Source organism: Lissotriton vulgaris, chromosome 3_1 (assembly GCF_964263255.1).
Source record: "Lissotriton vulgaris chromosome 3_1, aLisVul1.2, whole genome shotgun sequence".
NCBI lineage: Eukaryota > Metazoa > Chordata > Amphibia > Caudata > Salamandridae > Lissotriton > Lissotriton vulgaris.
In genome coordinates, this window is record NC_141689.1 from 1,237,042,080 (window position 1) to 1,237,067,764 (window position 25,685).

The 25,685-nt window shown below is 48.4% G+C and overlaps 1 protein-coding gene across 1 annotated transcript in view; it reads right to left on the reverse strand.

The window, feature by feature from the left end:
• Positions 1 to 633: 633 nt before the first annotated feature.
• DCTN6 (dynactin subunit 6) overlaps positions 634 to 25,685 on the reverse strand; it is a 178,557-nt gene continuing 153,505 nt past the window's right edge. The window contains exon 7 of the mRNA XM_086961709.1: positions 634 to 1,085. Within this exon, the coding sequence (XP_086817835.1) occupies positions 987 to 1,085 (99 nt within the window). The 3' untranslated portion in view covers positions 634 to 986. The remainder of the gene's footprint in view (positions 1,086 to 25,685) is intronic.

Sequence of the window (25,685 nt, forward strand, 5' to 3'; positions counted from 1 at the left end):
ATGCTATCCCAAAATACGCGGCATCACATAACATTACTTACATTTTCTTCCAACACAATTTAGTCAAGCCTGTTGTGTAATTTGGTCCTCACTTGCCTCATAATTCTAGTAGCCCTGCCGACAGGTTTAGAAATTTTTGTCAGGAGGGGGTCCTTACGCCTCAAAATGTTGACAGGAGGGGTCTCGGCATCCAAAAGTTTGAAGACCTCTGCCTTACAAAAACAGAACAAGCCGGTATAGGAGGAAGAATCAAGGCAATAGCTAGATCTGAGTAAGAAAAAGGTTAATGTGTTTTAGGCAGAGGTACATGGAAAAGAGAAAGAAGTGAATGAGTGTGCTAGGATGGGATAGAAAGAGTCAAGACACAGCAACAGGAAGATAAGGGAAAATAGTAATGAATACAATGAAAAACTTGTCTGAAAGGCAGATCGAAGCAATGACGTGTCATCACACTGAACAATTCTTCAGGTTATGCATCTCTGATTAAATAGTACCAAACCTCCACCACAAAGTACCTTTAGGCACAAGAAATTAGAGCCCAACACAAATTACATATATTCTATTTTGAATTTCTGGAATCTGATTAAATCAAACCAAGCGAAAAGAGAAACATCAAAGAAATTAAAAAATAAGTTTCTACACAGAATCATATTTTGTTTTATTTTTTTGCAGTTTGGGTCGCTGGATTTTGTTGACAAGCACAATAAAGCAATTATTTGGGCAAAGATGTATTTACACCGTTAGATAAAATATAATAGTGGTAGCAGCAATAAGGAAAATATGTTCTCAAATATAAATAAGTTAAGAAATCAACAAATAATAATACTGTTCCCACAAATTATCCTACTAATGTATGGCCAGATAAGAGACTCAATGCAGGCACAGTAAGTGCCATAAAGCAAACAAAGTAAGAAAGAAAATGTAAGTGGCAGTCAAAGCTACTTCATGGACATTTATTTATTTTTTAGAATGCACGGATGGAAGTTTCAATTCTTAATTGGTGTAGAGGTACCCTTCGTAGTCTTTTTTAAATGGTGGTAATTTGGCAGGATTTTCATTAGGAAGTCCAGTTGTAGGGTTTGCGGCTGGGGAAAAAAAAGAAACAAATCATGAAAAAGGTTACATCCGAGAAAGGTCTGTAAAGTTACATGGCATGGAAAATAAATTGTTGAAGAGTCCGCATACAAAGTACTACTACATTACAAATCTAAACTCATGCCAATTTTCATAAAGTTCCCTCGTAGTTTGCACTTACATCTATGAAAATCACAGACTAGATTGCACACATCTAAACCAGCACATTTTCCAGGGGCAGAACATTTTCCATTGTACCACTATATTTAAGGTGCTAGCATCTTGACTTTTTTTCTTCACTTGGAAGCACACTGCCCCTAGGAAAATCATTGGTATTCTGGCTGTTTCCACTTACACTTAAAGTAGCCTCTTTCTGGCACTAATTGTTCGTGTGCATATTCAGTGTTGAAACAGCATTGGGAATAGTTGTGAATACCCATAAAGCTTCTATATTATGGTTGCCCACCAAGTTTACGATGTCTAGCTCTTTGTCCCTACTGTAGAAACATCCATGTTCCCCACCGCTACCACTAAACGTGTGGTAGAAGGATATCAGCCACATTAGAAGATTTTCTGCTGAAGGCAGTTAAATTTGTAGTTTTAGAAATCGAGATATTTTTGAGTTAGGACTTAAAATCTAAGCCTGTAAATGCTGTCATAAAGCTGAGAGACCAAAAAATGAATTTGGAATTGTGGCACTGATCTTAATCATACCTTGGGGCAGGTCTTTTCATTGCTAAAATCTCGATTTGAAATGTAGTAACGAAAACAATGATACATTGGTACATACTGTAGCATGAATATAGCCATTAACATATGACATGGAAATAGACAATAACTAGCATACACGGCAACCAGCATGGTGAGGAATAAAGGTAACAGATTTATTTTTGTTGGAGCTAATTGAGTACATTAAACCGTACAGATATATAACGAAAATTTCAGTGTATCGCCTTATAGATAATATTACTCTACTGTAGCACATTAATGTACTATAAGAGTGACAGATTACTAAAATTTTTATAGCGAAATCAAAGGTAAAGGAGGATAGAAAAAGGGAAAGAGGAGGAGAAAGATCTGGGATGGATAATTGGTTGACAACCCTAGAGCTCTAACAAGGGTATTTACAGGTGGGGGCGAGGAGGAAAAAACAAGTTATCTGTACACTGTGCTTCACAAGTATTGATATCTTTTATGGAATTCACAATCTTGAATCTTCCCCATCGTCATGGTGGGAGTGCCGCAGGAGTCCCCTGCGAAAGGGGGGCGTGGCTTGGACGCCGATGGCGATGGTCGCCTGAGAGCTCGGCTCCGGGACTGAGCCCGCTTTTATCCTGCGATCGGGGGCCGTGGGGCACCCCGACCCCCACAAACTGAAGATCGGGTTGGAGTGGACCTGCTGAGACACCCGGAGACACTCAAAAACCGGTTGTTCCGACGAAAAAGCGAAGTTGCGAGAAACACGAAGCGGAGCCCAAGATGGCGCCCTGACCTTCTCGATGGCATTGCCGAGACCCCAGACCCGTGGAAGCCTAGCAGATCTACATGCATCTTCTCCACATCCTATCTTTACGAGAAGCGTCCATCCGGTTGACGGTTTGGAAGTGTCTGGGCACCTCGGCCATCCCTGAATGGATGGTTAATTGACTTTTTCGGCGCAGACTGGTCATGAATGGCCGGAGGCCCTGAGCGGAACGACAGTACCACGAGAGGCGCCCGGCTGCCTGCCACTGCGTACCTGACCCTGCCGGAGCCCAGAGCACTTTATGGGCAGCACGGCGACCTGGCGCCATAGAGTCTCCGGCAGCACTGGTGACTCTCACTCGAGGTCTTCCTCGACCCGACGGGCCTACCCAGATTGGCGCCGATCGCCCCCACCTCTCCCTCGTTGGCCTCCGGGGACACGGCGGTGGCACGTCCCGAAGAGTCGGAGAAGTGGTAGGCCTTGGCGCGGACGATCGAAGGCCCTCTTCACGACGACCACGCACCAGGAGAGCCATAGTCGGCGCCCACACTTGGTGGTGACTCTGCCGAACTTCCCCTCACGAGACTCATCCACCATGGGGAAACCAAGGGGGCCCAAAGGGACCACCCCGGTCGCCTCGGACACGGAGGCGCCGGACAAGGACGATCGAGTTGACCCGGAGAGCTCTGGAGGTCCCCACCTACAACAACAATTCGACAGGGTCCTGGAGGCGATCGCAAACACGCGATCAGCCCTGCAGCAAGACATCGCCCAGGTTGCGACGAGTTTGGGCCTCCTCAGGGCGGACCACGGCAAGCTCTCGGACAGAGTTAAGGAGGTAGAGAGCTCAGTGAAGGTTCTGGAGCCAGCACAGAAGACTCTGGCCGCGACGATGAAGGATGCCCTGTCCCGGATCGATGCCCTGGAGAAACGGGCGGAGGACGCTGAAGGGCGCAACAGACGGATCAATATTCGGGTGGTGGGCCTGCCGGAAAAGATCGAAGATGGCGACATGGTGGCCTACCTAGAAGCTTGGCTCCGGGACACGGTGGCTCCGGAAGGTCTGTCCTCCTTCTATACCCTGGAGAGAGCACATAGGGTGCCGGCGAGGCCGCCGCAACAAGGTCGCTCCCCACGCCCGGTGGTGGCGCGTTTATTGCATTTTCGGGACAGGTATCTGCTCCTCAACGCTGCCAGGCACAATGGCCCTTATCAGGTGGAGAATAGCCAGGTGAACATTTTCCCAGACTATACGTATGAGACCCAACAAAAACGGACCTCTTTCCTGGCGGTCAAGCGAGAGCTCCGGAGCGAGGGTATCCAATACTCGCTCCTCTTCCCTGCAAGGCTCCGCATTATCCTTGACGACAAGACCCAGTTCTTTGATACCCCGGAGGAAGTCTGTAATTGGCTCGAACTATATAGGGCTGGCAAAGATGGTTTCGGCTCATCGTCCCAGTTGACTACGGAACCCGGACAACAACGTCGCTCTAAGAGACTCCGAAGCCGCCGCGGAAAACCAGGCAAGCCTTCGTCTCTGGAGACTATGGCGGAGCGACGGGGAGTACTGGAAATGGTTTCTAATCTTTCTGGTTCACGAGGCGGCCCCATTGTTGAAGAATTGGAACCCGGCGGCGAGGGGACTCACACAGACACAGAGGAGTCAGAGACCGATAGTGTTCACTTGCCGGTGGTTACTCCAGACTCGGCTGAGGGCATGCTGGACGGGCAGGGATGATTGGGTGAGCTACTTCCATTTGGGCGGGGGTTTTGCAACGGGGGTTGTGGAGGATGCGATTAATGCCATGATCCGCTGATGGGGTTGGGGGGCCCCGATCGGGCTGGCGCTTTTTGACTCGGGGCTCGAATTAGTCTTGGTGGTCCGAGACTCGAAGGCCCATTACTGGCGCCCGGCCCGCACCTAGCCCTTAAGGCTTCCCTGCGGTGGCGACCGCAGGATTAGTCGGGGATCCGGGGGTTGCTGGGGACACGGTTTGGATGGGAGCTAGATGGAGCTATTTGGGTCCTGTTCTGGGGTGGGGTTTGTTTCAGACGGGTATTGGGTTGTTGTTGGGGAAGATGGCCGCCATCAGTGTTGACTTGACTGTAGCTTGTTTTTTGTTTGAGCGTTGGTGGGAAAGCCCGGGACGGACAATATGGGACAATGGCTGAGATCGCTAATGTAAAATGCATCACTTGGAATGTACGGGGGCTTCACACTATGTCCAGACGTCACAAGGTTCACGCTTATCTAGTGCGTAGAGGAGTACAGATAGCGCTGCTGCAGGAGACACATCTCACCAAGGCGGAAGGGGCGGCGCTGCAACGTAGATGGAGAGGGCAGGTCTACTGCACTTCATACTCAGCTTACGCGAGGGGGGCGCTAATATGGATAAGGGCTGGGGTTCCCATGCAGGTTACGAAATCAGTAGTGGATCCGGAGGGTCGCTATGTAGCTATCTCCGGCACATTGGGGGGCAGGGACCTGAATATTTGTTGTGTTTACGCACCTAATGTGGATCAGCTTGCCTTCCTCTCTGGGTTATCGGGCTCATTGGCTCATTTTCTCTCGGGAACCCTCTTACTAGGTGGTGATTTCAACTCAGTAGTGGACGTGGAGGCCGACCGCTCTCACCCCCCCCTCCCGGACTCTCCAGTCCGGCGAGTGGCCAAAGGGAGGAAGGATTGGCAGACGCACTGGGGGCTCACGGACATCTGGCGAGCGCAGCACCCCGACTCTATTTTTCCGGCCTACACGAATTGCACGTGCGATTAGATGGGTTTCTGGGATCGGCGGAGTTGGTGTCCGCAGCGGTGCGCTCTGAATATTTGACTAGGACCATCTCGGACCACAACCCCCTCCTAGCGGACTTCCGTTGGTTTCCCGGGACCCCTAGTGTGCCCACCTGGAAATTGCGCCCGGAGATCTTGGAGGACATAGTCTTTAGGGCGGACCTGGAGGACAAAATTTCGGATTATTTTGCGACCAATGTGGGCACCGCTGGATCGAGAGCGTCAGAATGGGACGCGTTTAAGGTGGTGATCAGGGGCTATTGTATTTCTAAGAAGGTGGGTATGAGACGTGTCGTCCTTGATGACCTGACCACGGCTGACCGGAAGCTTCGAGAGATGGAACTTCACCGCCCCGGCCATCCTGAACTCCAGGAGCGTACGGCTGCGGCGAGGGAGGCGGTGGCGGCGGAAGTCGAAAGACTGCGCTGCTTCGATTATAAGGCCTACACCACTAGGTCGCTCACGGAGGGGGATAAGTCGGGCGCGCTACTGGCATGGTTGGCCAATCCCACACGCCGGACCTCTATGACGACGTCCATGCGCACAGCAGAGGGGCTTGAGGTGTACTCCCAACCGGAGATATTAGGCTGTTATCAGCGCTACTACGAACTACTATATCGCAGTAACCCGACCAGAGACCCCGCCCTGATTGATGATTATTTGCAACCCTTGGAGATGCCGGCGCTGGAGCCGGAAGTGGCGAAGGCCCTGGGCTCCGACATCGAACTGGGAGAAATCCGCAGCGCCATTAAAGGGATGGCGAGGAATAAGACCCCGGGCCTTGACGGACTTCCGGTCGAATTCTACTCCGCCTACGTAGACCTATTGGCACCCCGACTGCTGATCGTCTACAGAGAGGCGAAGCGTTTGGGATGTCTCCCCGGCTCAATGTGTGAGGCCTTAGTGGTCCCCCTCCTCAAACCTGGTAGAGAGTCAACTGACCCGGCGTCTTACCGACCGTTATCAATGTTAACGGTCGATTATAAAATCCTAAGCAGCATATTGGCATCGAGGCTGCTAGGACACATGCGCTCTTTAGTGCACGAGGACCAGGCAGGATTCATACCTAAACGTAACACGACCATGAATATTCGCAGGTTGTTTCGCTTGTTAGGGGAACCGCTCACGGAAGCCCTATGCCCGGTGGTCCTTTCGGTCGATCTGGAAAAGGCCTTCGATAGTTTGGAATGGGATTACCTGCGCAGAGTGTTGCTGCGCTTTGGCCTGGGGGAGGGCTTTGTCAGGTGGACCACGGTGCTTTATGCCTCGGCGTCAGCCAGGGTGAGAGCAGGCCCGCTGATATCCCAACAATATCCAGTAGAACGAGGCACGAGGCAGGGATGCTCGCTGTCCCCATTGCTCTTCGCGTTAGCGGTGGAGCCTCTGGCGTTGTCAATCCGATCCGGGGTTTCTTTCGGCGGTTTGCAGACCTTATCTGGTCAGCATTATATCTCGCTATATGCTGATGACCTGCTGCTTTTCCTCGAGGATTCGAATACCGCTTTGAATAGGGCCGCTGAGGCACTGACTTCTTTCGGGGAGGTCTCGGGCCTTCGAGTGAATTGGGCCAAGACTTGTCTGTTCCCGGTTCGCAGGGGAGCGCCCAGACCCGACACCAGCAGAGAGATTAGGTGGGAACCTAGCTGCCTCAAGTACCTGGGGGTATATATATACCATGACCCCACCGACCTCCTGGACGGCAATATAGCCCGCTGTACTCGCGCGTTGCGTGGTAGTATGGAATTTTGGGCTAACCTGCCGCTTTCGGTGGCGGGGCGGATTGCATTATTGAAAATGGTGGCGCTTCCCCGGTTGCTATACTACTTTCGAGCGCTTCCGATTTGGATCCCGCCGGCCACTTTTCGGCTATTGCGATCCATGGTGGTGGGGTTCCTCTGGGGATCGGGCCGCCGGAGGGTGGCTCTCAAGACGCTGATGAGGCCGAAGTCAGAGGGAGGCCTTGCGGTGCCAGATTTTGAGAAATATTATCTGGCGGCTCAGTTGCAGACTTTCACCCAGGAAATCGCGAGGGAGTTTCGTGGCCCGGAGGTTGGGAGGGGTACGGGAATGCCCAGGCATGTTATTTCCTTCATCGCACTGCACCAGCGTCTGGCCCTGCAGGACCTGACGCTCGAAGAAAAGACTATTCGATTATGCTGGAATCGTGCCCACGCCCGGGGACAGCTGAGGCTTCCGTATGCACCAGAAATACCGCTGGGGATGCTGACGGCCCTGCCTCACGGGGGAGACTGGTCGCGCCTCGGACAGTGGGAAGACGCGGGATTGCAATTAGTGGGGGACCTTTATGAAGACGGGGCGTTACTGCCATTCCAAGAGATTCTGGACCGTTTTGATGTTCCCCGAGGCGACTTCCTCCTGCACACGGCTCTGGTTAGAGCGATTCAGTCGTATTGGAAAAGTGGGCTAGAGGAACCACCTACATCTCCGTTATGTCAGTACGTTATGATGTCTGCGGGGACGGTAAAGGCAGTCACGTGCCTGTACAGCAGGATGATTAACGAGGGCTTGCCCCCCCTTATCACACTGCGGAATCGTTGGGAAGCCGACATAGGGAAAGAGATACCGGAGACGACCTGGTCACAACTCATGCGCCGAGCCTGGAAGGGAGCATGCCATGCCCGGTTTCAACTGGTTCATTTTTACATACTCCAAAGGGCTTACTTGACCCCGGCGAAGATTCAGCAGTATTTCGCCACAGATTCAGCGGATTGCCCCAGATGCCGAGCGCCTGAGGCAGACCTCATTCATATGTTGTGGTCCTGCCCGGCACTGTCCTCATATTGGCTTTTGGTCGAGGATACTCTAAATGGGATTTCGGGGAGAACTTTGTCGGTCGACGCGGCGGTGGGGCTCTTACACTGGTTCCCGCATACCTCTAAAAATAAAATCTCGAGCAAATTTATTGATTTAGGGCTCATCCTCGCTAAACGGGAGATAACCAGGAATTGGAAGGCAAGAGTTGGTCCGACGGGAGCTAAATGGCACAAATAACTTCTGAAGTGGGCTGCGGGGGAGAGCACTCTGCGATACCAGCTGGCGAGGCGGCAGCACAATGAGAAGGCGCTAGAATCAGCTCTGGAATGGGAGACAATAGTGCAGGCCCTTAGAGATTATTGCGCTTCCAGCGATTCCGAGGGTGATGATGCAGCACAACCTGAGTCCCGTTAGACGTCCACGATACGAATCTCAATACAGTCATCTGGGGTTTTTCCCATAAGCTCTTTCTACACATACCACTACACACTGATGGCGGGGTTGGGTGGGGGGAGGGAGTTGAATCATGAGACTGTTGGGGGGAGGGGGGGGAGTTTTTCTGTTAGGTTGATCTAGAAAAGCAGATTAAGCCCGTGGGATTATCCGGATCAGCTTTGACGTTCTACCAGATCCCCATCTGTGTTCTACATAAGAGGACGCCGCCCGACCCTTGGGTTGTGGGCTGAATGGCTGTGTACCCACGGGGGATCGGATGTGTCTACCACTGTATTCCTGAAAATGTGTTGCTGATCTGACATGTAACTTTGGCTAATTCCTGCAATAAAAATATATTAAAAAAAAAAAAATGGTGGGAGTTCCGCAGTAACAGTAATAATAGTAGCGTTAAAAGCATTAGCATTGACCTCATTGAAAGACAATAGAAGTTTGTAACCCCCTTACATTGTTTTAAAACATCTAAACTTCAGCCACTCTGAGCTTAGACCCTGAAGCGCCCATCCCCTGCAGAGCCACCATAACTCAGATTTCGAGCAAAAGTGTAAACTAACTACAATAGAGGTAACAAAAGGTGAACATGACTGGGGAGGAGGGAAGGTTGCATGTGAATGGATACAAATTTCAATACTGGAGAGCCACAGTGTACAGGTAAGTAACTTGTTTTTTTCTCCAGTATTGTATCTTTTACAGATTCACATGCTTGAATCAGACTTGTATGCAGTATCCAACACTAATAACAGCAGGAAGGCGAACTATCTCACCATGACATACCACTGAATTCAAGTAGTCAGTAGAATTTCTGTGAAATTGCATAACAAAGATTAAAAAAAATCAGAAGAGACTTATGCTCAGCATAATCAAATGATTAGTTAAATAGTATAATAGAAGAAAAAAACAGCTGAGAGTAGAACAGTAGCATACCTTATGCAAAGAGTCGACGGAGAGCAGCCTGAGCGACTGCTACATCTGCTTTAGTCCATCCATCAAGGCAGCAATGCTTTGTAAAGGTGTGGGCATTCACCCCTGTCGCTGCCCTGCAGATCTCTGGTAGAGACACTCCTGCGAACAGGGCTGAGGAAGCTGCAACTTTCGGAGTTGAATGAGCCCTCACCTTTGCAGGCAGGGGACGTCCTGACGTTTCATGGCAGAGGAGTATAGCTGAGGAGACCCAGCGAACAACACTAACCCGCGTTAAGGCCGGTCCTTTTCTAGGGGACAAGAACGATATGAGCATCTGACTTGACTCACGGAAAGTCCTCATTCTTTGCAAATAGAATTTAAGACACCGCTTAATGTCCAGCGAATGTAAAGTTCTTTTTGCAGTTGAAGAAGGATTTAGAAAGAACCAAGGCAGAACCACCAGTTCATTAAGGTGAAATGTTGAAGGCACCTTGGGGATGAATGAAGGATTAGTGCGCAGTACTGCTCTGTCCTCCAGGAATTGAAGGTAAGGTCTGTCATGGTGAAAGCCTGAATTTCGCCAAAACGTCTTGCCATATGTGATGGCTAAGAGAATAGCCACCTTCCAAGAAAGGATTTTCAAAACGCACTTGTGAATAGGCTCGAACTGAGACACCTCATGAGGTGTGATAATACAGTGTTTAACTGCCAAAGAACTGGAGAAGGCTTAATGGGTGGGAAAGTCCTGATAAGACCCTTCATAAGTTCATTGATAAGTCTGTTGGACCATAAGGACAGATGGCCGAAATGACGTCTGTATCTCGAAATGAAAGCCAAGTGTACCTTTATGGATGAATGGGACATGCCTGATTTGGCAAGATGTAGGAGATAAGGTAACAGCTGCTCCGGTGTGCAGGAAAAAGGATGATACGACTCAAGTACCCAATGCACAGAACCTCTTCCATTTTGCCAAGTAGCACTTAAGAGTAGAAGGACCTCTAGCTTTGTGTAGTATTAACTTGCATTCCCCAGAGATTGTGAAGAGCTCCGAGCTCAGCGTGGTGAGAAGCCAAGCTGATAAAAGAAGAGTGGGAATCTGTGGATGAACCACTAGGCGCTGGTTCATGGAGAGGAGATCCTCTGTCGGCTAAAAGTGAATGGGAGAGCACTCTGATAAGCAATGCAGCTCGGTGTACCAATATTGTCTTGCCCATGCCGGGGTGATGTGAATGAGGCGGCACGGCTCCCATTTAATTTTCGGGAGAAACCTTGGGATGAGAACAGAGGAAATGCGTAAGCAAACATTCCTTCCCATGAGAAGTGGAAGGCATTTCCCCAAGATCCCGGTTGAGAAACTCTGCTGGCAAAGAGTTTGTATTTATTGTTGAGGGATGTAGCAAACAGATCTAAGGTTGGATAACCCCAAGACTGGAAGACACTTTGCAGTTGTTAGTCGTTGATCTGCCACTCGTAACATTGTTTGGTGTCCCTGCTGAGGCAGTCGGCTCACTAGTTTTGTATCCCTGGGACATGTTCCACTTTTAGTGAGATCCTGTTGGCAATTGGCCACTCTCATATCTGCTGCGCCTGGGCTGAGAGAACTGGAGACTTCGTTCCTCCCTGTTTGAGCAGATAAAACATGGTGGTGGTGTTGTCCGTCCTGACTAGGACTGAAGATCCCTGATCCCTAAGAAGGAAGTTTGGAGGCAGAGAAACACTTGCATTAACTCCAGAAAATGTATGTGGTACGAAGCTTCTTGTTTGGACCATTTGCCGTAAATCTCTAGATCCTGAAGGTGGGCTCCCCCCCTTCCATGGGGGCATCTGAATTCATCACCATCTGCTCTGTTGTCTGGAGGAAGGAGAGACCACGCGAGATGTTGTCCTTGACCTTCCATCAGGACAATGGCAAGATCATTTCTGAGGTTTTGGAAATTATGGTGAACAACCCCCAAGGTTGGGTCCACAGCGCCTCGAGAGGCTCCTGCAGGGGACTCATGCAAAGGCGGCAATAGAGTATCAACGGAATGCAGGAAGCCATAATCCCTAGAATGGATTTTTATGTCCTTACATAAAATGGACTTTCTAGAAGACTGCAAACGCGCTGTCTTTTGGAGACGTCAAATTCTTTCTTCTGTGGTAAAGGGCTTTGAGAGCTCTGTGTCGAAATTCGCCCCTAAAAAAACCAGCGACTTGGAGGGGACGAAAGACTATTTTTCTTCGTGGAGGTGGAGACCTAATGATTGAAACAGTTGCAAGCAGGCAGGCGTGGATTTCTTGGCTGTTTGAAAGGATGGAGCTTTGACTAACCAATCGGCAAAGTAGGGGATATCAGGTGACCAGAACGCCATAGAAAAGCTGCCGCCGGGGAAATGCACTTGGTGAAGACCGTGGGGACTGACTTCAACCAGAAGGGTAGCACCCTGAATTGAATATGGCACCCTGCCACCTCGAATCTGAGAAATCTGCGACGTTATAGTCTCCCGTATCCATGAGAAGGAGAATCTCTCTGAGAAAAAGCATGCTGGATGGTAGATTTTTGATGAACTTGTTCAACAACCTGAGGTCCAGTATCTGCCTACATTTCCCGATTTTCTTCTTGATGAGGAAGAAGAGGGAGTAGAATTCCAGATTGCACTGATGGAATGGTACCTCTTCTATTGGATGTTTGGAGAAGAGCAATCGTATTTCTTTTCAGAGAAATGGAAGTTGACGATTAGATGTCTTCAATGGAGGGAAATTTGGAGGCAGCTGAACAAGTTTCTGAGAGTGACCATGCAAGAAAAATGCAAAAACCCATTTGTCGGAAGTTATGGATTTCCACTGACTGAAGAATCTGGACAAGGCATGACGAACTGAAGCAGGACTAAAGTGACTGGACTGTGGCTTCTCCTGGTCTTCTGTTGGATCCTGAGACTATCCGGCTGGTGGTGTACATCTGCTTTCTGATGCCCTCGAATAAGACTGCGTCGTATTGGAGCAGTAGGCCTGACCCGAATAGAATGGTCGATAGGTCTGCTGAGAAAATGGCTGGAACATTTGTTGGAACTGCGGTCTAGAGAGATACTGACCTCTACCTCTGCATCGAAAGGGCTGAAATATTCCGTGCTGTAGAGTACCAAGCGATTTGGCAGTGTCAGACTTGATGAACTGGAGTGCATCATCTTTGTGCTTTCCGAAAAGACATTTACCATCGAACGGCATGTCCTACACCTTAGCCTGTATTACTGGACAGACAGTAGTAGCTTTCAGCCATACCTGGCGACATACCACAGCCGCTCCAGCCATCTGTCTAAAGCCTGTGGACAAAATGTCCATGGCAATATCTATCAGATCAGAAGAAGCCTTTTCACCTTCAGCAAGAATATCTTTAGCCTCCTTTTTGTCCTGAGGGAGATACTCCAACAGAGATGATACGTCGGACCACATTTGCCGGTCATATCTCCCTAGGATGGCCATGGCATTGGAGGCTCTAATGGAAGTGGCCACCAAGGCAGAAATCTTTTAACCAATATTATTGAGGCGGCACCCTTCCTTATCTGGCTGGAGCTGTACATGGAGACGCAGGGTTCTTAGCCTTCCTCTGTGCGGCCTGCATAATGACAGAATCTGGACGAGGATGACCAATAAGGCATGAGGAGTTTTAAGGGGACTTGGATTTTTTGTCGAGCTTTGGTACGACAGCAAGAATGGATGCTGGCATTTTTATCAATTTGAGGCCCTCCTACCACAAAAAATCTAGGATGGGGATAGCAACAATGGTGCGCTTTGTCCCAGGTTTAATATATTAAAAAAAAGCATTCAGCTTGTTTGGCTAACTTAGGAAGGTCGAATATTTTGAGGCTTGCTCTAAAATATCGTGAAAACCACCAATCTCTGCAGGTGGCGAGTCAACAAATGGCGGGGTAAGCGACGGTGGCATTGGGGCAGCATAATGATCCCATTCATCCGGAACATCAGGCTCTGCATGCAGCTCACCCTCTTCCATTTGCTGATCCACAGAATAGTGATGATCACCAGGAATGGATATAGCCAGTGGTATTATTTTCTCTTTAAGACGTCCTGGAGTACTCTGAGGAGTAGGGCTAGAGATAGGAACCTCTTGTGGAGGTGGAGGCCACTAAGCACGGGTGGTATCTGGGAAGCGTTTATAGTAGTCATTGATCATGAGACGCAAATCCGTGACTAAGGATATAGGGCCACTAACGGAGGGTTCTTGTAGTTGATGGTGTTCTTCCTCATAAGGATAATGCTCCTGGAAGGAGTCCATGAGCTGAGAGGAGGGAGGATCTCTATCCGTGAAGGAGTAGCATCCCCATCCTCCTCCTCTGAATCTTGACATTTTACTTTCAATTGGGAAGGACTGTAGGCAGGTCCAAATAAGCCCGCCTCCTCCGATTCCTGAAAATCCAGGAGGTGAGCTGAAGGCAAAGGAGAGAATTTTGGAAAGTCCTGAAGTGCTGGCTTTGATGCCGGCATCAACATTTTTTTTCCATCCGCTGACATGGCGTCGACAATCGTGTCAATGACATGGCTGATGGTAACGCCGATGATGCGGCCATGGATGGGGCTGCTGACGGTGAGGTCATCGACAAGCTAATCTTCATGGTCGAAGATGGTCTCGTCGCCGCTGATGTCGGAGTCAGGGTCACAACCTAGCTTGACGACGCTGCAGCCATTTTGATAGTCGACTTTGTAGACATCACTGTCGAGACAGTCAATGGTTTTCCTGAAAATTAAGTCCTCATAGTAGACTGCAGTTTTGCCACTGACAGTGCTGTGGACAGATATTCTTTTAGTGAGGACGGCTCCTTGAAGGGGGTCTGAGGAGCAGACAGAGGCGCTGAGCCAGACTTGTGAAGAGGAGTGGAAGTGCCGGCCTGGTGCTTCTTAGATGTTTTCTCCTCAGATGTGTCCTTTCCATGAGACTTTGATCCCTCAGTGGTTGTGTGTAGAGGACGATTCCCTTCTGTTTCTTGGAGGAGGAATGAGCCATCTCTTCCCACTCTGAATCTGAGTCCCAGGATTACTTTTTTCTGGAGCCATGGAAGCAGTCTACCCTTTCTGTTCTTGAGGGCTTTAGCAGATAACATGCAAGAGTACTTACATTCTCTCGGTATATAGTCAGGATAGAGGCAATATAAACACTACTTGTGAAGATCCTCAGAGAAAAGTCTTTTACCACAGGTCTTGCAGGGCCTAAACATAACTTTTTCGACTGTGACCTTCTGTGTGAATATATCCAAACACACACTCCAATAGTACCGTATTTTGCGGCGTATAAGATGACTTTTTAACCCTTTAAAATTTTCTCGAAAGTCGGGGGTCGTCTTATACGCCGGGAGTCACCCGGGGGTCGTCTTATACGCCGGGAGTCACCCGCCACAACACTGCCTCGAGGGAGCCTGGGAATAAAATTGGGGCACCTGGGAATACAAATAACGTTCCTTCGGAGATAAATGGAGTGGAAACAACGCTCCACCTCAGTGCCGACTTCGACATTGGAGCTGAAATCATTCACCCTCAGCAAACATACACATGGCTCAGAGCCTGTGGAACCAGTGCTTCAACGGCTGCAACAGGAGTTACCGTAGATTCAAAACAAAAACGAATCAACTAAGTCTGCCCACTCCATGTCCCGAAGGGGAACTTACCCGGGAATCAATCCACACAGCGTGTGCATGTGCTAATCTGGCGTCTCTCTCTCCGTTTCCGATGTGGCCATAAATCTCGCGTTCAGCGGAAGGAGAAGAGCGTCAGTACGTGATCTCGTCAGTTAATGGCCATAGAAAGGGGACTGTAGATCTAAAGTGTACGTCATACCTGACTGGAGGGCCACTGTCTTTGCGCAGTATCTGAAAGAGGGGGAGAAGCCTAATATGCCCAAATTTATGTCGTATTGAGAATAAAAATATATATAAAAATAATAATATTAACGTAGTAGCCTACTGAATACCCGGTGCTAGCTAATATGTATGTCGCTATGCCGTAAATCTCTTAGGCTGTCAGTAGGCTCCTCACACTGCGGGGAAAAAAAAGAGGGAAAAGATAGGGTGCCAAGTAAAAGATCAAACCACTCACATAACAAAAAATACACTGGCATGTCTTTCCAATAGCAGAGCCCTATATGTATGCACACTTCAATAACTACACTGACCCTTATACAAAGCAAAATCTAAACAATCTGAAAAATAACACACCCTTTGGACAATTATCAAAAGCCCAATGTCTCATCTACAGTTTCTGAAGCACCCTACAAACCTCCAAATCCAAGCAGAGTTTGTATGCAGTGTGCACAGGAAATACTGGTACCAGTACCGGTACATCGCTTGCCGTGATTGGCAGGTTGTTGTAAACAGGGAAGGCAGTCAATCTGGTGAGCAGATACATGTGGTGTTGAATACAGTACAGCACAGCACCAGTATCTGTACCGGTTCATACATTACAGGACCAGTACATACAGTACAGTATACAAATGGCTAACAGTCAAGAACCCATCATGGCTCCAGCAGTAAGAAGAAAGAAATATGAAGCCAGTTACAAACTTAAAGTTGTAAACTTTGCCATGGAACATAATAACTGTGCTGCTGCAAGACATTATGGAGTAACAGAAAAGATGGTTCGGGACTGGAAAGCAAATGAAAAAGCATTAAGGAGTATGCCAAGGGGTAAGTGTGCATTAAGAAGAGGCACCCCACATTGGCCAGAACTCAAAAAATATGTAGCAGACATGGTGAATGAGCATCGCCAAAGGGGTTATGTAGTGACACGAGATAAAATACGTTTGTTTGCACTTCAGTGGGCCAAATCTAACCCAGATCACAGCAACAGATTTAAGGCCACTGTATCCTGGTGTACTAGATTCTTGGGAAGGCATAATCTGGTACTGAGGCAAAAGACGAAAATTGCACATAAATTACCTGCAGATCTTGATGCCAAAGTACATAGTTTCCATCGCTACGTAATACAACAGCGCAATAAACATGGCTATGCGTTAAGTAGTATCGGAAATATGGATGAAACTCCAAAGAATTTTGATATGGTTGTTAATAAAACTGTCCATCCAAAAGGTGAAAAAACTATTTTAATAAAAACAGGACATGAAAAGTCCAGTTTTACAGTGGTACTAGCATGCACAGCTGATGGCGCCAAACTGAGACCAATGATTATTTTTAAAAGAAAAACAATGCCGAAACTCAAGTTTCCTGTTGGTTGTTTTGTACATGTGAATGAAAAAGGCTAGATGGATGAAGAAGGGGTAAAGCTATGGCTTGATAATGTATGGAGCAGGCGACCAGGTGGACATATTCAAAAACGTAGTCTACTGGTGTGGGATATGTTCAGGGCTCATTTAACTCCCAGCACCAAGCAAAGGCTGGCAAGAATAAAAACAGGTGCAGCAGTTATTCCTGCAGGATTGACATCGTTGGTACAGCCACTGGATGTGTGCCTAAACAAGCCATTTAAAGATCGCATTCGAGAACAGTGGAATGAGTGGATGGTTAGCGGCGAAAAGTCATTCACAAAAGGAGGAAACATGCGTGCTCCACAGTTGGATGTTTTGAGCACGTTTGTCATGAAAGCCTGGAATGATGTTGATGCAGAAACAGTCATCAAGTCTTTCAAGAAGTGTGGCATATCAAATTCATTAGATGGTTTGGAGGACGACTACTTGTGGCAAGATGAAGAGGAAGCAGAAGCCGAGACCACACCATCTGATACGGAATTAGATCCATACGATGGCTGCTTTACAAATGTATCACAAGATCTCATTGATTTACTTATATCAGATGACAAACAGGAGGATTTTGAAGGCTTTTAAAGGGAAACTGTCACGCCAGCAAATCCTGTAAAAATAGCTTGGAGTTATGATGGACGTTGCTGACTCGCCAGGGACTTGCCCGGCACTTGCTCTCTCTCTATTGTTTATCTTCCTCCTATAATCATCAATTCCAGTTTGGTTGACAGCTTAGAAAATAAACAGCATGGCAGCTCCCATGTATTTATTGTCTTATCATTCCTTTCAGCTTTAGAGTGAATTAGGAAAAGTTTAATCCACTTGCACTGTATTATGTTTACATGTTTGATGACAAACAGCCTTATGTTTATAAGTGACAGTTTTCCTACTAAGTACCTGCATGTCATAAGCATTTGAATTAAAATTACCATATTAAAATCAAATCTGATGTTTTTTAATTTTTATTTGGTGTGCGTTGGAAGAGGGGTAGTCTTATATGGCGATTATAGCCCAAACCCTATATTTTAACTAGAAAAGTAGGTCGGTCGTCTTATACGCCCAGTCGTTTTATACACCGGAAAATACAGTACCTCAGATGTTGACAGATGATAAAGTGATAGCTGGAAGCAAGAGGTCAAAAGGATAAGAGAGCAACACTGACTGAGCAGAGCTCAGGGAGACTCCAACACACAATGTGCGGTAAGAAATCTGAGGTATGGTGGCTCTGTAAGGGATGGGTGCTTTAGGGTCTCAGCTTTGATTGGCTTAAGTTTGGATGTTTTAAAACAATATAAATGGGTTACAAAATTCTACTGTCTTTCGTCTTTCAATGAGGTCAATGCTAATGTTTAAATACTAATATTTTTAGTGTTACTGTGGGGCTCTAACTGTGATGATAGGGAAGATTCAAGCATGTGAATCTATAAAATATACTATGCAGGAGAAATAAAGTGATCTGCCTAAAAAGTTGTAAAGGCTATCTCATTTGGAAAATTATGGGACACATCTATTGTATTCCTCAGGACTAAACAGATGATGCACCGGGCAATCCACACTGCTCCCAATTTACTTAATTCGGAAAAATACTGCAAAACATGTAACCTTTCTACTCAGCCCACAATCTTTGGAATGTTTCTTCATCACCAATCACGTTTGTTTTGGAGGACTCAAGATCAGTTTAATAGCGTCTATTTTTTTTACAATGGGAAGTATGAGAAAAATTAAGATCTTAACAGTTTCTAAAATGTTGCTTTTTTAACCCAAATCTTGTCTTTGTAGAAACAAAAACAATACATACCATTAACAACATTTGAAAATGAGTTCATGGAACATAAGAAGTCTAATTGATTCCGAAGCCAAGAAGGTGTCCATCAGCGAGCTGAATAATTGTGACATCAGTGCCCTGCAGAAAACCTGGGCACTTCTCTCATCTTCTTGCTCTGACTTCACAGTTTAAGAAGCCCCAGCAACGGCATCTCAGGCAGAGGGCCTTGCCTCTGGCGGTGTGTAAATTTATGTGAAAAATGAACTGGCAGCGGCTGCCACTGTGCTTCCCACAGGGAACTGCGACTACATCTTTCTCAAGGTCTCATTGCCTAAGTCCAGTAAAGCAAGGCCATGGGTCACTCTTATCCTAGAGTGCGTTTTTTCCCCACTCCGCAAAAACAAGAAGGGAGGCAACCCTGGCCTTGTTGCTCCCACCTCTAAAAGAGCTATCAGCCTCACATCCAGATAACATGTGGGTCATGATGGGAAACTTCAATGCTAACCTAATGTGCGCAGAGTTGAATAGCACATTTGTGGACCTGGATAACCAAACATGAGCCATATCGCTGAATGAAAGCAGTTCCACAGGTGTGATAAACAAGGCAATGCCTTAGCTTCCTTCTTAAACCAGCTAGGTCTGAGTACATTAAAGCACAAGTTACTTACCTTCGGTAATGATATGTCTGTAAGAAACATAAGTAGTGATAGAGTCCTCTGATCTCCGCCTCTCCCATGTGGCCACCCCATCCCAGAAGGGACGCGTCCGTCACAACTGTGTGTTCAGGTTGGGGAAGGGAGACGGATTTGCCATTGACCCAATCACGATTCGTGCGCCACCACTGCAATTGTCGTGCAGTGCCCTCCGAGATCTGGATGTGATCGGACAGGTTGCCCTGATGCTGTGCCTACTGGAACATCAGGTCTCACTGCAGAGCCCGCATATGCCACCTGGCATGATCCACTAGCAGGATGCAGGAGGCCATTAGGCTCAGTAGCCGGAGAGTCACCCTGACTGAAACCCGGGATAGAGGCTGAAAGATCGGAATAATAGCCTGAATATCCCAGACTCGCTGTTCGGGAGGATAAACCCGAAACTGCGTTGAGTCCAGAACCGCTCCAATGAAGAGGAGCTTCTGAGAGGGAATCAGGTGCGACTTCGACACGTTGATGGAGAACCCCAGCAAATGCAGAAGGTCGGCCGTAGTCTGGAGGTGGGAGACGACTGCCTGAGGCGAACCCGCCTTCAAAAACCAGTCATCGAGATAGGGGAAGACTGGAACCCCTGATCTGCGCTGATGAGCTGTCACCACAGCCAGCACTTTCGTGAACATCCGAGGGGCACTAGTAAGGCCGAAGGGGAGCATGGTAAACTGAAAGTGCTCGTGGCCTACCGTGAACCGCAGGTAACGCCGGTGGGCCGGCAGGACAGGGATGTGGAAATATGCGCCCTGCAAGTCGAACGCTACCATCCAGTCTCCAGGGTCGAGGGCAGACAAGACCTGAGCTAGCGTCAACATCTTGAACTTCTCCTTCCGGAGGAAGAGGTTGACGTTCCTGAGGTCCAGATAGGACGCCCTTGTCCTTCTTGGGGACTAGCAAGTAGTGGGAAAAACCACAACCTACTTCTGGCCCAGGAACACACTCGGTGGCCCCTTGGCCAAGAGGACCGTGACTTACTGCTGAAGAAGCGCAAGACGGACCCTCAACATGCGGTGGTACTGAGGTAGCATGGCTTGAGGGGAAGACTCGAAGGGGAGGGAGTAGCCCCTTCAGACAATTTTCAGCACCTACCTGTCCGAGGTGATGTTGCACCAATGGGGGGGGGGGGGGGGGGGTTGATGTCAAATTCTGCAGCCCACTGGCGTTTGATCGGCCTGAAAGTTCGGACTAGGAAGGCTTTGAAGTGGATGCTGCAGGGGTGGATGTGGACTGACCCATGCTGGCCCCCCCCCCCCCAGAACCGCCTCGTCCGCGCGGAGGTTGTTGTTACGCAGGCCTGTGGCTCTTAAATGAATGTGTTGGGGCACCCCTTCCGTGACCACGAAAGGAGTGAAAAAGCAGAAGGCAGAGGAGGGCGAGGGGCCGACAGGCCCAAGGACTTGGTTGTAGCCCGTGAGTCCTTAAAGTGCTCCAATGCTCTGCTTTATTGCCAAAAAGGCAAATGCCATCAAAGGGCATGTACATCAAAGTGTTCTGGACATCCCCCAATAAGCCAGTTGTTCTCAGCCAGGCGAGGCGCCGAAGCGTCACAGTCATGGAAATCGCCCTGCCGAGCGAGTCTGCGGTATCTAGCCCACCATGAATGCTGAACTTAGCTGCGTCTCTCCCAGCTGCCACAGTTTGGGAAAGTACTGTTCGTGTCTCCACCGGTTGGGCAGCACCTGCACAACCATGTCTCACACAGAGTGGAAATAACGGCCCAAGAGGCATGCGGTGTACACCGACCACAGCCCTATGCTGGCAGATGAAAACAGCTTCTTGCCAAGCTGCGCCAGCTTCTTGGATTCCCTATCCGGAGGTGCAGAAGGGAATGCGCTCTGTGAAGCAGAGGCTTGGACAACTAAGCTCTCAGGAGTGGGGTGTTAGGAGAGAAAGAGGGGGTCGCCCGGAGCCGGGCGATGGCGTCGGGCCATGTTCCTGTCCACAGGAGCCCCTGTGTTGGGCCTGTACCAAGTGCCCAAAAGAACGTTCAAAAGTGCGCCATTAAAAGGCAGCAAGGGCTCTGAAGAGGTTGCCGCCGGCTGAAGCACTTCTGTCAGGAGGTTAGTTCTGACAGCCACCGTAGGGAGTTTGAGGTGGTGGGCCTCGGCCGCCCTACGCAACACCACTGCATAACTTGCACCCTCCTCCGTAGCCACGGAAGGAGGAGACAGCATGCCAAGGTCAGGTGAGGTGTGAAGACCGCTGGCATCCCTAAAGTCCTCTGCCCAGTCCGGATCATAGTCACACTGTTGTGTGAGAGGGTCCTCAGACCCCATCCAGTCCTCCGACCCCACCCAGTCCTCCCCTTCCTCCGAAGTCAGTGAAACCTGCTGAAAATAAGGAGGACGGACATAAGGATAGAAAGGTTCTATCGGCATCGGAATCAGCGTTGAGTGACGCCGTTCCGGCGCCGGGTCTGGTTCAGGGCTGAGACCGGGGCAGACGTCGGCGGTAGCACCGGACGATGTCGGGGGGGAGGGGGGGGGGGGGGGGGGTCGACACCGGTGAAGGTGTTATGAGGTCAACCGGGATCCGGAAGGGCAGGACCACCAGTTGGGCCCGCGAGGCCCGTAGGCGCACCGGCGGGGCCAGTCAGCCCAAAGAGTCGAGCCATGGCAGCAAGAAAATCTTGCACCTGAGCAGGCATCGCCGACAGACGCGGAAAGGACGGGTAGGCAGTCGCAGGCTCCGTTGGAGCCGCGGGTGTGGCACCACCCGCACCCTCATCCGCGTTGTGCGACGGGTGAGGGGAAGTCGAAGAGCGACACCGCTTCTTCGACTTCTTCTTGGATCTTTGAATGCTTCGACTTACCTGACCCCGAGTGCGAAGACTTAGATCCAGACGAACGATGGGGCTGACTGTCAGACTTCCAGCAACTTTCGGGACCTCTCCCGTAAAGTCTTCGGCGCCATGGCCCGGCAGTCAGGGCATGACACCTGGAGTCGATCGACTCAAAAGAATTGAGACAAAAGGTCTCGAAAAACTCAGTCAAAAAGTGACTGGGGTATTTGCTGTTCCCGGATCTGCGCTTGCTGGCACAGAAAAATAAACAACTGACAGCGCGCGTGAGTGCGTCTAAGTAGGTTCAGCGAAGTCATCTCGGTGACGACGCACGCGGAGCCGCACGACGACTCCTTCCGACGTGCAGGAGTACTGCTTACAACAATTTTCCAGGTCCAGACTGACGCCTGGGGGTAATTCTAAGGTAAGGAATCCATCACTACATGTTTCTTTCAGATTAGTAGATTCAGGTCAGACTCACCTGCGGCCTATATGCACAAATCCTGTTTTAGGGTGGTTACTCTTGATTATATTTGGGTGTCCTTGGCTCACTTTCGATCAATAAGCAAGTTCGAATTACTCCGACCCTGGCCAGCGATCACACAATCCTTACATCCGAAGTGCAGGGCCCACGCCCTACTAGCCCTAAAACAAGACTGGTAGGGAACCAAGAAGACCTTGAGGTTAATAACAAAAGAAAGTGGTCTTTCACAAATAAAGATCAGCAAGGGGTAATTGTGGACCAATTCTTGAACATGACTCAGCGAACAAACTGTGAAACCACGATCCAAACGTCTGGGGTCATCTAGCTGACCACCCTTAGGAAACATCTTGGAAACTTGGGAAGGTTTCGAAAAGACAAGGTTACTGGTCATGCTAAAATGGCAACAAATAACAAAAACCAAATAGTGACCCTAGAACATAGCTTAAACAAAGTCTTGGAAAAGCTTAGCCGTGGGGTGGGGGCTCAGTAATGGCTTCCTCCTTGCAGGAAAATCTACTGGCGGCAATCATTCCAAAGTCATGGAGGGATTCACTCTTGGTCCCTGTCCATAAGAAAGGTTCTCAATCATGGCCTGGGAACTATCACTTGATTGCGCTTCTCGACACGAAAGGGAAGTGCTTTGTTAGTATTTCAAACAGGGAGCTCCAAGCTTGGGTGGAGGAGAAGTTAATCCCCCGGACTCAAACCGGCTTTCAAAAGGGCTGCCATTGCATTTCCCACCTAAGTGAAACTACAGTGGCAGCAAAGGGCAAGTCCCTCTATGTAGGGTTTAACGACTTTCAAACAGCGTGTAACAAAGAATCAAGATCAAAACTCTGGTCTAAACTGCATACTTCGGGCACTTCTCATCACTTACTGAAAGGCATTATTGCTCTATACTCGGACACCGGAGAAAAATTAAGAGTCAGCACTGGAAGGACCACCACTCACAAAATCTGGACAAATAAAGGCCTGAAGCAAGGTTGCATACTGCCACCACTATTATTCAATCTGTACCTGGTTGACCTGCAGGTCACCTGGCGAGGGCTTTCTCACCAAAAATGGCTGGCCTTAAATTAAAGTTCAATAGCTTCAGGATGAAGACAATACTGTCCTTTCAGACCGAACTCCAACTGGCCTTCAGAGGCTTTTTGATGATCTCGCCAGTTACTGCAGGACCAATAACCTGAAAATAAATGTAACGAAAACTAAGGTAATGATGATCTCCGATAAACAAAAAAAATGGGGGTTATGCTTCATCAAGGGGAAGGCCATTGAAGTGGCAGATGCTTATAAGTATCTGGGGGCTTGGCTGGACCACTGAGGCTGTTTGGCACCACACATTAATGCCCAACAGGGGGAAGCAAACTCCCAGAAATGGGCCATTTGCAAGCTAAAAAAAAAAAATCACTGTAAGAACCCAGACCTATCCCCTCTCTTGAAAGTAATGGTATGCAAATTTCTCCCTACCATTGCTTACGGGGCTATGCCATTCAGAGAACAAATGGCCAATTGGCTGGACAGGGCGCAGTCTTCCTGTTCTGAAGAATATTTTCACTCCCAAATTGCACCTTACATGCCCACATTGGACAAGAGTTTGGGCTAGCCTCACAGCACTGGATACTAAAAGCGAAGTTTGTAGCCTCTAGCCTTAAAGTGAAGCAGGCGAAGTATCTCATGTTGAAGATTATCATCGGAGAAGTGATAAGTAATCTGGCAACAAACTGGCACACATATTCAAATCACACCCTAGAGGTACTGCAGACAAGTGCTATTTGGGCAAGCAGCCTGCCGGTACCCTTGGCTGCCAAACTGTTGACCAATCAAGCAAAGCTATAATCCTCAGAATATGATGTACTAACCGTGAAGAAATTGGAGCACGGAGGGATGGCCTTAAAGCTGTACGAGCCAGGGACCCAACCGTCCTATCTCTCCGTTCCCCTTGGCTTCAGCATGAAACGTCAGCTAATGGGCTTGCAATTTGGATGAATCACTTTGAAATCCAACTGGTATGGACGCAGGAACTTGGATGACTGACAGACAATTTTGCATCTGTGCAAAGGGAGAGGAATCATTGACACATACTTAGCATCTGTGACAAATGTTCCCATTAAGGAAGTACTGGCTTCAGCTAGTATGGTGCATTTAAAATATCAGGACCGGTTCAGGCACAGTAGAATCATGTTTAAGAGCAGATTCAGATCAGTTAGCTGCCTTTTTCAGGAAATATATGAAGTCTGTAGCCACACTGCTTGAGTCCCCCCCCCCCGCAGGTTCGGGAATCACCTTCAGGCTGAACTATATACACTCTTAAATTGATTGATTTTCCAGGGTTTGGAAAGCACATCAACCAATACGGCCTTCCTATGAATTGCGAACAGCGTTTGAAGGGGGCTGAAGGGGAGACTTTTAGATTATGGAGAAAAGGCCCGCCCATCATTTACAACCTTTTTTATGTCTTTTATAATATTTTTTATATTCTTAACATTCTTTTTAATTGTGTATTCTTTCCCTGCTTTGAGATTTCTGATTACAATGGTTTTAAATAATTGTGCAAATAAAGATTTATCTATCTACTATTAACAAAGGTTCCATATATTAGGTTGCACAACATTAGTATCCTTCACACGTTTACAAGTTTGAATTAATCACCATTGTCAGACTGTGTATCCTCAATAGAAATATAAAAAGTAGTACGACCCACTCACTTTAATATTGCACTCTGTACAGCCGTTAGTCTCACTGTATGGCTCAGACTCCAGCCAATGAGGTGGAGAGGCTATGAGTTCTTCCTACCAAAGGCAGTCACAGCTCAGACTATCACAGCAGACAAAGAAATACTCAGTGAACTGCACTAAAGGGGTGGAGTGAGTGGTGCATGTCAATTAGCCCTGGGAGTAGTTCGAGGAGTTTTGCTACATGGAACTCGCAAAAGTTACAAAAAAACACTGCGAAGTTCCACGAGTGGGGGAGTGCAGTGCGAACTGCAGTTTGTGCTGGTATTTCTGCTGCTCGGGTAGAAATTCTACCCGAGCTGCAGCTCACGCTCACAAACTTACTGCTCGCAATCGCAAACTTACCGTTCGCAATCGTGAGCAGGGAAAAAACTCTGCTGCACATCGCGAAGCGGAGCTTTCTGCACTCCGCGAGCTCTGCGGATTACAAAAAACTCTGAAACTCCGCAAACAGAGCAAATTTCACCGCCCTGGCCTAATGTCAATTTATGAAAGATACCAATGTTGCAGAACTG